This window comes from Lolium rigidum, chromosome 4 (genome assembly GCF_022539505.1).
Source record: "Lolium rigidum isolate FL_2022 chromosome 4, APGP_CSIRO_Lrig_0.1, whole genome shotgun sequence".
NCBI classification, from domain to species: Eukaryota; Viridiplantae; Streptophyta; class Magnoliopsida; order Poales; family Poaceae; genus Lolium; species Lolium rigidum.
The window spans coordinates 250,492,758-250,508,181 of NC_061511.1; the positions used below are offsets into that span (position 1 = coordinate 250,492,758).

At 36.5% G+C, this 15,424-nt stretch overlaps 1 protein-coding gene and 7 non-coding genes across 8 annotated transcripts; 4 read left to right on the plus strand and 4 right to left on the minus strand.

The window, feature by feature from the left end:
- Positions 1–3,164: 3,164 nt before the first annotated feature.
- Positions 3,165–3,235, plus strand: TRNAC-GCA. Its single transcript has one exon. It is a non-coding gene; the product is annotated as a tRNA-Cys (tRNA).
- Positions 3,236–5,533: 2,298 nt separating this feature from the next.
- TRNAY-GUA lies at positions 5,534–5,617 on the minus strand. Its single transcript has one exon. It is a non-coding gene; the product is annotated as a tRNA-Tyr (tRNA).
- Positions 5,618–6,279: 662 nt separating this feature from the next.
- Positions 6,280–6,351, minus strand: TRNAT-GGU. The gene has a single exon. It is a non-coding gene; the product is annotated as a tRNA-Thr (tRNA).
- A 2,009-nt stretch (positions 6,352–8,360) lies between these two features.
- Positions 8,361–8,434, plus strand: TRNAM-CAU. The gene has a single exon. It is a non-coding gene; the product is annotated as a tRNA-Met (tRNA).
- A 449-nt stretch (positions 8,435–8,883) lies between these two features.
- Positions 8,884–8,954, minus strand: TRNAG-GCC. The gene has a single exon. It is a non-coding gene; the product is annotated as a tRNA-Gly (tRNA).
- Positions 8,955–9,784: 830 nt separating this feature from the next.
- TRNAS-UGA lies at positions 9,785–9,872 on the plus strand. The gene has a single exon. It is a non-coding gene; the product is annotated as a tRNA-Ser (tRNA).
- A 1,405-nt stretch (positions 9,873–11,277) lies between these two features.
- LOC124707493 (photosystem II D2 protein) lies at positions 11,278–14,882 on the minus strand. Its single transcript, XM_047239149.1, has one exon. The coding sequence runs from the start codon at positions 12,359–12,361 to the stop codon at positions 11,396–11,398; it is 966 nt and encodes a 321-aa protein (XP_047095105.1). The 5' UTR covers positions 12,362–14,882; the 3' UTR covers positions 11,278–11,395.
- On the plus strand, positions 13,438–13,525 carry TRNAS-GCU. The gene has a single exon. It is a non-coding gene; the product is annotated as a tRNA-Ser (tRNA).
- Positions 14,883–15,424: the final 542 nt, after the last annotated feature.

Consider the following 15,424-nt stretch of genomic DNA (forward strand, 5'->3'; position numbering starts at 1 on the left):
GTTTTTTCCTAAAGCAAGTTCCCCCCCAACTGTAGCAGCTCCCTCTGCTAAAATTTGTCCTTTTTTAATGGATTTACCCCGTGGAACCCGCGATTTTTGGTGCATACAATTATTTTTGTTAGAGCGACGGTGGTTAACTAAAGGAATACTTAGAGTCTTCCCACTACTTGATAAAAGGATCTTATGACTATCAGTAGAAAGGATCTTTCCCTCGCGTTCGGCTATAACGGAAACCCTCGAATCTAGAGCTGTTTGGCGTTCCAATCCAGTTCCAACAATGCACTTCTCGGACCGAGAAAGGGGAACTGCTTGGCGCTGCATATTAGAACTCATTAAAGCCCGATTCGCATCATTGTGCTCAATAAAAGGAATGAGAGAACCTCCAATAGAAAAATATTGGAAAGGAAAAATACTTCTAACATGAATCTGTTCCCATGCAATAGTCAGGAATTCTTGACGGTATCTAGCTGGAACAACCTGCTCTTCCTGAATACCTTGATTCAAGGACAAAGAATTTCCTGCTGCTATCATATAATATTCATCTCTATTTGGTGATAGATAAACTACCTGTCTTGATTTTTTTTTTTTTGCTTTCTCAGCAGATATTTCATAAAACGGGCTCTCTATGGATCCCCACAAGTGATTAATTCTCGCATGAATTGCTAAGGATCCAGTAAGTCCAACATTGATTCCTTCAGACGTGTCAATTGGACAAATACGCCCATAGTGACTCGGATGAATATCTCGGCTCCGAAAACTTGAAGTTCTCCCTGTCAACCCTCCAGGACCTAAACAGCTCACTTTTCGCCCATGAACAGTTTGTGTCAATGGATTCGTTTGATCAAAAACTTGAGATAACGGGTATGTGCCAAAAAAGGTCTCATAAGTAGTTATTAATAAAATCGAAGTTGAAGTTGGAGTTACCAAAGTTTGGGGAGTCGGTTTCGATTGACGTATGAATACTCTACGGATAGTTTTTTGAACTGCATGTTGTAAACGACCAAGAGCCAGTCCAAATTGATCTTGTAGCAGATCCGCAACCGAACGAATACGTTTATTTTTCAAGTGATTCATATCGTCATCGTCAAGTATACCCGTTCCAAATTTCATTCCAATCAAATGATCTGTAGCGGCCAATACATCTCGTGGTAACAAGAATGTATTGTTCTGAGGTATATCAAGATTAAGCCTCCGATTCATATTTCGGCGACCAATCCTTCCTAATTCACATTTTTGCTGAAAAAATTTCTTTTGTAATTCCTCACATAAGGACTCCGAAAATACCAGGTCCCCACCTACACAAGCAAATTGTTGATAAAACTCCAAAATAGCTTTTTCTTTTGACTCAATCCTCTTCTTTTCCTTAGCATTCGGGAAAGACAAAAAAATTTCAGGGTAGGAAACATTATCTAGAATTTCTCTTAGATTCGAACCCATAGCTGATGATAGAACTAGAATAGATATCTTTTGTTTTCTACTCACGCGAGCCCATATCCTTTCTTTTTTATCAATTGCTAATTCTGATCTTCCTCCCCAATCTGATATTATAGTCCCGGTGTAGATAGAAATTCCCTTATGATCTAATTCCGAGCGGTAGTAAATACCAGGACTTAGCAATATTTGATTGATCACAATTCGGTATATTCCATTTATAATAAAGGTTCCTAAGGAATTCATTATAGGAATGTTTCCAATAGAAATGGTTTGCTTTTGCACATCGAAACCGAAAATTAATCTCGCGGATACATATAATTCGGAAGAATAGGTAAGTGATTCATACACAGCATCCCTTTCTTTTATCGAGGGTTCTAGCAATTGATATCCTTTCGCAAATAATTGAAATGCAATTTCGTGATCTGGATCTTTAATTGCTGGAAACTTGTTAAGTTCTTCTGCCAGGGCTTGATTAATGAACCTGCAAAATCCCTCGAATTGGATCTGACTAAATCCGGGTATTGTGGACATTCCCTCGTTTCCATTCCGGAGCATCTTAATCTTAAGTTTCCTGTTTATCAAAGAAAAATTCCATTATCAGCTCATTCTTCATCAATCCCTACGGATCGATCTAGCAATCATGGAATCTATATTCTGTTTACTGAATCACATGAAATTCTAGGGAACTCCACATACGTATTTCATATATGTATTTCATACATATGAATAGAGACCATTTTTACGAAAGTTCGAGTTTGCCAGGGGTACAAATGGAATGAAAATGAATTGATAAAACATTCCTAGAAAAAAATTATGCCAATTAGACTTTCATGATATTCTAATCAGATTGGATGGCAAAGATTTCTCATTTTATTTCCTTTCTATTAATGTAATAAAGCCATAATTTAATATAATAAATAGACTAGAAAGTTTGAGAAAGTTTGGCTTTACTTCGATTTAGAATAGCGCGCTTACTTTAAATTTCAAAAAAGAATTTGTGGGTTCTTTTTTATTTTGGAGTAGTAGAATTGCTATAAAATTTAGGATTTCCTTGTAGAATTATAAAATAAAGTAAGTCCTTTTTTTAAGTACATGCCAATCTAGTTATCTACCTCTCCACATAGCCATGCTTTTCTTTTATCGTAATTTCTTTCACTTGGACAGACCAAGATAGTCAGGTTATACTCTATATCAGAGCAAATTTCCTTTTTTTTTATTCAAGATATTTAATGCTTTGAAAAATGAAAGCACGATTCCCCATAGAGATATGTACATAAGGGGGATCTTTGGATAATAATGCTGTTCAGGCCTAGAGTTTATCTATACACGGATTAGGCATAAAGCCATAATAATTTTATTATGCCATTAAAAGGACGGGGGAGATAATACCTATTTAAGTTTAAGAGTCGTTCACTACTGCAATTAAAAAAAGATAGAATTCTAGTTAATGGTTCCAATTTGTTCTGAATTTTTCAGCCTGTGACTATAAATCCACTTTTTCTCCTTTTTAATCTCAATAGAAAGAAACAGAAAGTTTTATTGTGTTAACAATGTATGTTTTAAGATAGAATCTATTGAAGAGAGTAATAGAAACTGGAGCAAAAAAAGCAGGAATCTTTTTTTTTAGATTGGAAAAAAGTAAGGTAGAATTATATTCAAAATAAAAGGGTTTTTCGTAAGAAAACGTGGATGAATACTTCCTCTTTTCTCGATTTTCCCTCGGATTTTTTGGCGGCATGGCCAAGCGGTAAGGCAGGGGACTGCAAATCCTTTATCCCCAGTTCAAATCTGGGTGCCGCCTCATCAATAAAATACTTAAGTTTAATAAAATACTTAGGTTTTATAGTACTGATCGAACTCGATAAATTCGTACTCTGCATAAGTTCGGGGAAGAGAGTAACTAGGCCTGCTGATACTGGGTTTTGAGAATCCATACCATAGTTCTATCCTTAAACTAGGGTTTGTTTTGGGGGTAGTGGCCAAAATGGTTACCAATAGGGATATTGGTTCGATTTGAGAATTGAAAACGACGAGGCTAAGATCCCAAAAATCTTGGTATCCAAAGAAATGCCCCTTAGGGGCATTTCTTTTTTCAATTTAAGATTGAAGAAGGGACTCCGTGAAGGAATACCAAGACTTCCTAATTATCATACATTATCATACATCTTATTTTACCTACATACACTAAAGTAAGGACTACTTATTCGAGGGATAATCAGATTAAATAGGCCGATCATAAATTAATTTATGATTTGTGTTGTGGATAAAGTCTCTTCATTCTTTCATAGAATGATAGAAAGCAGGGCTGTAGGCTTTAGGTCAAAAATAAACATGGGTAAGGTAGGTATAGTATCCAATAAATATTTATCTATCCATAATTTTATGGTATATTTGGGCGTCCTTTGCTTATAAAAATAAAAAAAGAGTAACAAACAAAAGGAATCAAAAATATTCCTATTTCCGCTTCTTCTATTCAGGACATCATTCCTGTACTATTTTTTAATGAAAAAAAAAAGGCTATGCTATGTATCGTATTTATACTTAATGCTCTCTAATTCTATCGGAATTCCTATAAGAATTTGTTAGGGGTAAATTCCTTGAACTGATTGATCCATAGCCTTAGGGGAGAGTCCCTTTTTGACTCTGTACCCTTGATTCCACTATGATTATTGATCAATAGTAGAATAATTCCTTCATAGAAATAGGAGACATAATTTAGATGGATATAGTAAGTCTCGCTTGGGCTGCTTTAATGGTAGTCTTTACATTCTCTCTTTCACTAGTAGTATGGGGGAGGAGTGGACTCTAGGGATACTACTAATTGATTGAGTAATCGAATTGTTGTATAAACTCTTTTCTTTAATTGATCATTTTGCATTAATCATTTTGTCAAACATTATTCTTTAATCTTTTTCTTTAGTTTCATTCCGATAATATAATAGAAAAACTCTAAAGTGTCGTAGAAAAACTATATGTAGTTCTTTCTACCACACTTTAAGATTCCAACCAGATCCTTTCATTTAAGACTTGGATTTTTTTTATTTAATCCCTTTTTGGATGTCTTCAATGATTAATTAGAATTCCAATTAATCATTTTGGCTGACTGTTTTTACATAAATAATAAGTAAAAAAGCAGTAGGAATTAGAATGAACAGTGCAGTAGCAATAAATGCGAGAATATTGACTTCCATAACCTCTTTATTTTTTATTTTCACAATAACTCGGGATGTAATCCCATGGAGAGGAAAAGGGGTATCCTGTAAATTCAAGGGTAGGGCTTGCATTCTGATAATACTGAATCAATTCAATATTATGAATATCGGATCTATCAAATCAATTCATAGTTGAGAGTGGAATAGTAATAGGAAGATCCTCTATCCATACTAAGACCAAAATGGTTTTTTTGATTGGGTTAGGAATTCCCTATTTTTTTAATCCTTTTCCACTTTTATTTTCTATACCTCTAATCCACGATCTTTCTTAATCTTATCTAATTCCCCCTCCTTTTTCTTATAGTTATACATACATAATTGTATGTATGTATTATATGACCAACTTTCTATGGGTCACATAGACATCCAAATAAGCAGTAGAACTGAGATGGGCAAAAGAGGTCTTAAATAAAAAGGAAATATGAATTTCTCCATTCATTGAACCCTAGTTCGGGACTGACGGGGCTCGAACCCGCAGCTTCCGCCTTGACAGGGCGGTGCTCTGACCAATTGAACTACAATCCCCGCGGGGTGTATGGCATACCTATTCTTAAATAGAACCATAAGAAGATTCGATTCGTCTGTCCTACTCTAAGAAATAGACGAATCATATACTACACACCCACATATTATCAGGTGGTTATAGTGAGAGTGACATAATCTAGTATGTCGTGATTTTTCTCACTAAAAATGGATAATAATTCACCCTTCAATAAGAAAAACTATTTTGTTTGTAAGAAAGGAATGAGAGAGATATGGGTTAGAAATCCAATTTCTCCCTTTTTTCTTTATCTTTTATTTCTATAGATCAGAGATCTGACATTTTATTTTATGGAATGGAAGAAAATCAAAAGGATTTAGTTCATATTCACGAAGTCCTAAATTTTTGGGCCGAGCTGGATTTGAACCAGCGTAGACATATCGTCAACGAATTTACAGTCCGTCCCCATTAACCGCTCGGGCATCGACCCAGGAAGAATTTATTCTAGGATTTTTGATAATCTATGATTAATCTCCTTTCAAAATACTCCCTACCCCCAGGGGAAGTCGAATCCCCGCTGCCTCCTTGAAAGAGAGATGTCCTGAACCACTAGACGATAGGGGCATCACTAGACGATAAGGCCATATACAACCGCTCGTGATTATACTGTGATTATACTATAATCATAGTATGAGCAGTTTTTTGGAATTGTCAATATACTCGCAAAGTATAACTAGATCCAAAGCAAAGAGTTTTTCCTACTTTTCCGTTATGTTTTTTTTTTAGTTGATGGTTAGATTAATTCATGGACCATCCCCTACTTTTTAGGGAAATTTATTTAAAGGGTTATAGAATAAGAATGGATTATGAAATAGGAGGGATTCTATATCTATATTAGTATTAGTTCAGTACAGGTAGTTATTTGATTGATCTAAGATGAAAAAGAGTACAATTTCTTTTTTTTTTTGCTTTATTTAGTGTTCAGACCCAAAATGAATGCATCCCGCACTAAGTCATAAAATTCTATAAAAAATGGAGAAAGTTTCAAAAACAAAGAAAAAAGTGAATGAATTTTAGTAGATAAAGTATTCTATCAGATTCGAACCGAGGACTTACGTCTTAGCACGGCATTACTCTACCACTAATTTTAAAAGCCCTTTATCGGATTTGAACCGATGACTTATGCCTTACCATGGCATTACTCTACCACTGAGTTAAAAGGGCTTTTTATTAAAAAAAAATTTAGCCACTTTGATTTCCCATTATGGATCTACTGCATAATGTACATAATATATGTATACATAGAGATGTAGAGATTATATATCTATATATCGATATATAGAAGTTTAGTCATGACAAGGTTCAAAATCTTGAGAGCCCAAAATCTTGCTTATAACTTGCACAAATTGCACAAAACTCAAAACTAAAGTAGAGGTTTTTTTATTTTTATTTTATATAAATATTTTATTTTTATATAATAAAATACGTGAAGAAAGAGTGGACACAATAAAAAAACCATACCCTACATACCTAAATCTTCTTGGTTCAGGGTTTTCCGTTTCCGAAGACTAGTAAAATAAGCATATTCTGGAACCCTAAGAATTCAATGGTATATGGATATGCAAAATAAGATTTCTAAGATTTCCGATCCTAACGGGAAAAGAAAGGGAATAGATACCCAATATGAGTCTTGGGGGGAACATTTGGTAATGGTCTTGATCTTCTATGCTCTTTTTTATGTGTTCTTAGTTCTATTTTGATTCTTTTAAACAAGAATCCAATAAACTAGAATTGAGTTAGTGGAAAAAAGGAGAGAGAGGAAAGTGATAAATGAAGAGAATCGACTAACCGGATACTTTTAGGATCTTCTTTACATCAGGTAAATCCGTCGGTCCTGTCTGTTTTTTCTTTAACTGATGACTCTTTGTTTCTTACTTCTATCAAGCTATAGACTTTCTCTACGGCTCGGACTTAATGATAAGCGGGGGGGGGAAACATCTTCCATAATTTTTTTGTTTAGAATTGAACAAAAAAGGAAAGGAAAAAAGGAATTTATAGGGACAGTGTTACCTCCTATATCCCCTGGTGTATGTATATTGGAGGAATAATAAAACTATTCAGTACAGCAGTCTCGCGCACTTACGTCCTCGCAAAGTAAATAATGATCATTGTAGTCGTAACCGTAGAATAGGATCCTAATTGAAATACATACATTTGATTCAGAAGCTATTGGCATGGTAAGAAAAGATGTAAGTATTTTATATACCAGAGGGAAGGGGCTATCTAAATCCTAAAGTAAAGGCCAGCGATCCAAGTAGAAATACCAACGGCTCAGTGTCATTAACCTTTGGATATGCTTGACAAAGGGTACTGTTTATATCATAATCTACATGTAGCGGGTATAGTTTAGTGGTAAAAGTGTGATTCGTTCTATTAATAACTGAATTTGAAATGATATACTTAAGGCATCCTTAAGTTTTTCTATTCCGATGAAAACTTTAGTTCTTATAAAGGATTTAATCCTTTTCCTCTCAATAGCATATTGAGGAAGAATATACATTCTCGCGATTTGTATCCAAAGACTAATGGAAATTGCATCCAAAATACAAATTGGATTATGAGTACAGAGTCGCGAAGCATAATTTTGCATTGGATTTAAGTATTCCAATTTTTAAAATATGAGTAAAGGATCTATGGCTGAAGATACAAAAAAGTTTATTTCCAATCGTAACTAAATCTTCTTTTGTTAAAAAAGGAATAAGGAAGCCAAATAGCTAAAAAACGATAGTTTTGGTTTACTAGAACCATCAGCATATTGTTCCAGCTCGGTGGAAACTCAATTCTTTTCCTCAGGATCCCTTGAATGAAATTAGGGAACGAAGATAAGTAGATTAGATGGATTTAGATAGAATTTCTATCTCCTATTCTATAAGGATCATCTAGAAAGCAGAGAGCTTTTGGTTCCATTCAAATAGAAAAGCTGACATAGATGTTAAGTGGTGGGAATATCCATAAAGGAGCCGAATGAAATAAAAATTTCATGTTCGGTTTTGAATTAGAGACGTTAAAAATAATAAATCAACGTCGACTATAACCCCTAGCCTTCCAAGCTAACGATGCGGGTTCGATTCCCGCTACCCGCTCCATTCTCTATAAAAGGAGTATTCCTTTTGTCTAGACATGGTAAAGGCCTGTATTCAACCTTTTTTGTCCACCAGTTTTTGGTACTCCAGAGCGGAGTAGAGCAGTTTGGTAGCTCACGAGGCTCATAACCTTGAGGTCACGGGTTCGATTCCCGTCTCCGCACTTAACTTAGCAGTCTATATAAAAATAAAAGGACTATTCTCTTTCTTTGGGCCAACTTTTATTCACGAGTTCCCGGCCCTAGAGGGCAAAATTGAGCAGTTTGCGAAGGCACTTGCCTCCACAAGAAGAACATGCAGGACCCCTCCCGACCTTGCGGAAAAGAAAAATGAAATGAAAGTAAAGGCGCAGTCCTCCTCTTTAAAAGCAGTTTGCCAGTTGTTTGTCTTAGTGAATACCCGATTTGTTTGTCTTAGTAAATACCTGATTTAGGTAGCCCTTTCCGGCTCTGTAGCGCCCCCTTTTTTGAGTGGGATGCAAAAGAAGGGTAAGAATAGTAAGGGATACGGTACTAGACTAACACCTAATTCTAATTAATACTTAATTTAATATAAGTAGTTAAACAGTCAACTAAACTAAACTTTTTATCATAGTACTTTACTAAATTAAGTGGGCGAGCGGCGGGAATCGAACCCGTATCTTCTCCTTGGCAAGGAGATGTTTTACCATTGAACTACGCTCGCTACGCTATATATTTTATAGCGTATATCCACTTGGGTCGACCGTCTATGTCTGGGTCGACCGTTTCGTTTCATTTTCTATTATATTAGAGTTTTCCTTATTTTTATTGTCTGTCAATGAATATTCTAATGGGACTGGAATTTCGTAATACTGAAAGAGAAGAACTAGCAATTCAGAATGCAAATTGCGTTTTAATTTTAATGCGTCTCACTATTCGAAATTTTTTTTTCAAGAAATGGCCTTTTTATTTATTTTGTATCGGGCTACTAAATACTAAACAAATTTAAGAAATGAGAGAATTTAGAATAGCTACGAGAAAGACTAGTCCAATCCATAATGATGTACCGGAAAATACAACGTTTTTATTATTTGACCAACCATCAGGAGAAGCAAATACAAGGGGTACACTAATTACTAAGACTGAGGAAGTCGCAATTAATGCAAAAACAGCTAATTGGAAAGCAATAGTCATATTTCTAATCCTCCAAACTACCATCAAATAAAGTTGACTACATATTTGATCCCTCACTTAACCAAAATTGTAAAAAAATACAAGAAGTAGGAGGGGTTTAATCATGAATCCATTGATTCTTCTCTTTAATTAAAACTTTTTTTTTTACTTAACCGCTTTTTTTATTTGCATATGGGGGTGAGGTGAGGAGAGGGGATTTAGTCTTTATTTCACAAGCTGGTATAGCGGATCATGTATCTGTGTATACAGTATACAGAGATATGTCGAAAAGGGACTTGCATCTGAGATCTTTCTAGGGGTTAGTAGATCTTTTTATATGGCTATGTTCTACTTGTACGAGTAAAATAGGGATTAGGCTGTGGAGAGATGGCTGAGTGGTTGATAGCTCCGGTCTTGAAAACCGGTATAGTTCTAGGAACTATCGAGGGTTCGAATCCCTCTCTCTCCTTTTGCTTATTGAATATGCTTGTTTCTTGAATTTTTTATCTTTATTCTGTCCCTTATCTTTCTTTCATAAAAAGGAATGAATGGCTCGGCTAGATGGAATAACCGAGCCAGAACAGAAAAAAATAAAACATTAGAACAGGTATAAATAAGAAAATCTTAGTTAAGAGGATTCATGTAAAGAACAGGTTCCAAATCACGATCGATTCCCTTTTCAAAACCTGCTGCAGCAGCTCGGGCTCTTCCTGCATGCCACAAATGGCCCACAAAAAGAAGAATCCTAGAACAAAATGAGAAGTTGATAACCAACTTCTAGGAGAGACATAATTAACTGCATTGATCTCGGTAGCTACGCCACCCACAGAATTTAAAGAGCCTAAAGGGGCGTGGGTCATATATTCTGCTGAACGTCGTTCTTGCCAAGGTTGTATATCTTTTTTCAACCTATTCAAGTCCAAACCATTGGGGCCCCTTAGAGGTTCTAACCATGGAGCCCGAAGGTCCCAAAAACGCATAGTTTCCCCTCCAAAGATAACCTCCCCAGTTGGGGAACGCATTAGATATTTACCTAAACCTGTGGGTCCTTGAGCAGATCCCACATTAGCTCCAAGACGCTGATCTCTAACTAGAAAAGTAAATGCCTGAGCTTGAGAAGCTTCTGGCCCGGTGGGTCCATAAAACTCACTCGGATAAGCCGTATTATTGAACCATACAAAACAACAAGCGATAAAACCAAAGACAGATAAAGCAGCTAAACTATAAGACAAGTAAGCTTCTCCAGACCATACAAATGCACGGCGAGCCCATGCAAAGGGTTTGGTTAAGATATGCCAAATTCCGCCAAATACACAAATGAAACCCAACCATACATGTCCACCAATTATATCTTCTAAATCATCCACACTAACAATCCACCCTTCTCCCCCAAAAGGAGATTTTAGTAAATAACCAAATATAACACTGGGGCTAAGAGTCAAATTGGTAATCTTTCTTACATCTCCCCCCCCAGGGGCCCAGGTATCATATACACCGCCAAAATAAAGAGCCTTAAGTACTAAAAGAAAAGAACCTAGACCTAACAAAATTAAGTGAATACCCAAAATTGTAGTCATTTTATTTCTATCTTTCCATACATAACCAAAAAATGGAAAAGATTCCTCAAGAGTCTCAGGGCCCAGAAGCGCGTGATAAATGCCACCGAAGCCTAAGACTGCGGAGGAAATTAGGTGAAGTACTCCAGATACAAAGTATGGAAAAGTATCTAGAACTTCTCCCCCTGGTCCTACTCCCCAACCTAGAGTAGCTAAGTGTGGAAGTAAAATTAAGCCTTGTTCATACATGGGCTTTTCTGGTACGAAATGAGCCACTTCAAATAGGTTCATTGCTCCGGCCCAGAATACGATTAATCCGGCATGAGCTACGTGAGCTCCAAGTAGCTTACCGGACAAATTGATAAGTCTGGCATTCCCAGCCCACCAAGCAAAGCCGGTGGTTTCTTGGTCACGACCAGCTAAAATGAAAGTTCCATTAAAGAGCGTTTCCACGTGGTAGAACCTCCTCAGGGAATATAAGATTTTCATGAGGCTGATCCTGAGCTGCCATCCACGCACGAATACCCTCGTTTAAAAGAATATTTTTGGTGTAGAAAGTCTCAAATTCAGGATCTTCCGCTGCACGGATTTCCTGGGAAACAAAGTCATAGGCACGTAAGTTCAGAGCCAGGCCTACTACGCCAATAGCACTCATCCATAAACCGGTGACGGGTACAAATAGCATAAAGAAATGTAACCAACGTTTATTGGAAAAAGCAACACCAAAGATTTGGGACCAAAAGCGGTTAGCCGTGACCATTGAATAAGTTTCTTCAGCTTGAGTTGGGTTAAAAGCGCGGAAGGTATTTGCACCATCACCGTCCTCAAATAGAGTGTTTTCTACGGTCGCTCCATGAATAGCGCATAGCAGAGCCGCGCCTAATACTCCGGCAACTCCCATCATATGAAATGGGTTCAACGTCCAATTATGAAATCCTTGGAAGAAAAGGATGAATCGAAATATTGCTGCTACGCCAAAACTCGGCGCAAAGAACCAACCAGATTGCCCCAGTGGATAAATAAGGAATACAGAAACAAAAACCGCGATTGGACCAGAGAATGAGATTGCATTATAAGGCCGCAATTGAACAGACCGAGCAAGTTCAAATTGGCGTAACATGAAACCTATTAGTGCAAAAGCCCCGTGGAGAGCTACAAACGTCCATAAACCGCCTAATTGACACCAACGAGTAAAATCTCCTTGTGCTTCCGGCCCCCATAGTAGCAACAAAGAGTGTGCTAAACTATTGGCAGGGGTAGAAACTGCTGCGGTTAAGAAATTACAACCTTCCAAATAGGAACTAGCCAATCCATGGGTATACCAAGAAGTTACAAAAGTTGTCCCTGTAAACCAACCCCTAAAGCGAAATAAGCACAAGGAAAGAGCAATAGGCCAGACCATCCTACAAAAACGAAACGGTCCCTTCGTAACCAGTCATCCATAGTATCAAATAGATCATTTTCTTCTTTAGGAACTCTACCAAGGGCTATAGTCATAGTGATCCTCCTATTCAATTACTTCAACCATTTCCGAGCACCTCACGTCACTTCCAAGGCATATGATAGTTTTATTATCTGTGGACGATTTGTTTCTCGTTCAATGCCCTTTTTCAATGGTCTCGAAGATATAAATTTTTTATTTTTATCTATGGAGGCACAACCGGGGTCGTGGTAAATCCATGAATTTTATTCGATTTGTTTTTCTTATACTCTAGAAATAAACATTTCAATTCAGCATTATTCCATGACTCCTATTTGAAATTTGAAAGCCTATCTTTTAAGGGAAAAATGAAAATAAAAGTAACCCCTATATTCTCATTCCCTCTCTATTTCATGGGTGGAAGAACAGAAAAGGAGGATTCTAAAAAAAAAAAGGACTTTCGAAATCTATTTTTATGTGTAGCGGAAAGGAGTTGCGATTTCTTCTTATTCCTATAGAACATCTAGTAACAAGAATATAAAATCGTAAATAAAAAAAATTCTTGTCTTGCGCGGTATAAGTCTAAGGAAATAAAAAAAAATTCGCTTATACAATTTGATCCACATCGAATTTATATATCAGAATAGCGGATAGAGGCATTATTCAAGGAGTCAGATCTACTTACTTTATGGTTCTTTCCAATTTTATGTTGGGTTTGATAAGAACCCTTTTTGCTTTCTTGATAAATAATTGACAATCGACAAAAAAGCGTTTTTTCTTTTTTTTATATATAACCTGCTTGTTTTATTATAACAAGTCTTATAGGGAAATGCCCGCTAAAGAGAAAATCTATCTGATTGTCTCTCGGCCGATATTGGTTTTTAGAAAGAAAAAACAAGAATTTTCTTATTTTTTTTATTAACATTAAGAAAAAAGAATAGAACTAAAATGGAATTGGCAATATAATTTTTATATACTTTTGAAAGAAAAAAAAAGGGTTTTTGCAATCCTTATTTCTTGTCTCTATCATATCACGTAAACCTTTTGATTTGGAACAGGGAGAGATGGCTGAGTGGACTAAAGCGGCGGATTGCTAATCCGTTGTACAATTTTTTTGTACCGAGGGTTCGAATCCCTCTCTTTCCGCTCCCTCGGATCATTTTGGACTTTCAAATTGGAAGGAATTCTGACCCCCGGATTTGCTCATAGATAAATGTACGAACCAAATCCAATTTGTAAGAAAAAATAAAAAAAAAATGGAATTTTTACTCCTCGCGCCCAGGATTCCGTCCTGGGTCATTAGATAAGAATCCAAAGATAAATAGGGAAACAAAAAATATTACTACTGTATAAACAAAAAGTTTGAGAGTAAGCATTACATAATCTCCAAGATTTTTTTTTAAGGAATAGATTACCAGTTTTTCCTTACCACATGGATCCACTACGATGAATTTTGTTTATTTTTTATTTTTATAGTTCAAAATGCAAAAATGAATTCTTGAAAAAAAATTGGAAGAATTCATTTATAATAAGCACTCTTATCAATATAAAAAATATTGTTAGGTATTGTGTAGGTACCTAAACCTGCTCAACGTAGGTGCAGAAGGGTAGAAAGGCTGATCAAAATTTATTGATGCAGCTATCCATTCAATGTAGAAGAATTTGCATTTTAGAGTTGAAGGTTCATAATATAAAAATATAAAAGTTCTCGCCTTTTACCCATTTTTTTTTCATTTTTTGGAATGAAAACACCATTCAATTTGGTAGATAGGATAGAGTACTAAACATTTCATCGAAAACTTACAGCAGCTTGCCAAACAAAGGCTAATAGAAAAAAGAATAGAGGTATGACAGGCATAACATCCACGATGGGGTTGAAAATAGCATAAGCTTCGGGCAATTTGGCAAAGAAAAAACTAGTCGGATAAAGAACAGAATTAAAAAAGATACAGGTTAAACTAAGTATATTAGGCATAACAAGCATTTCATTCTTGTAGAGTAAATAATTGGATTTTGATTGAGTTATTTTTCTAAGGGAAAAAGGAGAAGGCAGATTCAAAATCTTTTTTCTTCGTACTTTCCCAAACACAAAATACCTCCTTGTATTCGCACTCTCGAATGTGAGTGGAATAAATTCGACTTTCATATAATATCTTAATAGAATTCCGTGTAATGATCAATGCATTTTTTTGATTCTATATTATCTGCATGTCTAGAATACTAGCAAGAGAATATTCCTCATTTTTTATATAATTGAAATGGGATTGACGAATAACAAATAAACATAATAGTGTTTATTAGTGTCGCATAAAACGAAATGGGGCGTGGCCAAGTGGTAAGGCAGCGGGTTTTGGTCCCGTTACTCGGAGGTTCGAATCCTTCCGTCCCAGATTGTTTCTGATAGTGCTCCGCAAAAGACAAAAGTTTATTAATTTATTAAAGAGAATAATGGTATCTTATGAACTCTTAGATTAGAGACATTTCTAAGCATTCACTTTCTTTCTCAGAAAACATAATAAAGTCTTAAGTCCAGTCAAATCAAATTGAATATCTTTATTTTCATGAAAAAATTGGGTCTATCAGTAACCGTCGAGTACTTTTCGAGCTGAAACCTTCGAGATCTACTTGCCCTCTACTTCTAACTAAACCCTAGCCTATAACCCGTAGGCATTGACAAGTTAATCCCTTGTCAAGGGGGGCCAAGGGGCTCCCACACCATAGGGGGGCGCGGGTGGACCCCTGGCCGCGCCCAGATATGGTGTGGGCCCCTCGGGACCCCTCCGACGCCGCCCTTCCGCCTATATATTCTTCCAGTCGCGAAAACCCTAAATCATCAAGTCATATTCCACGGAGAGTTCCGTAGCCGCCGCCATCGCGAAGACAAGTTTCGGGGACGTGGTCTCGCGTTCCGGCACGCCGCCGCGATGGGGAATTGCCCCCGGAATTCATCTCCATCGACACCACCACCATCTTCATCGCCGTTGCTGTCTCCCATGATGAGGAGGGAGTAGTTCTCCCCCGAGGCTAAGGGCTCTACCGGTAGCT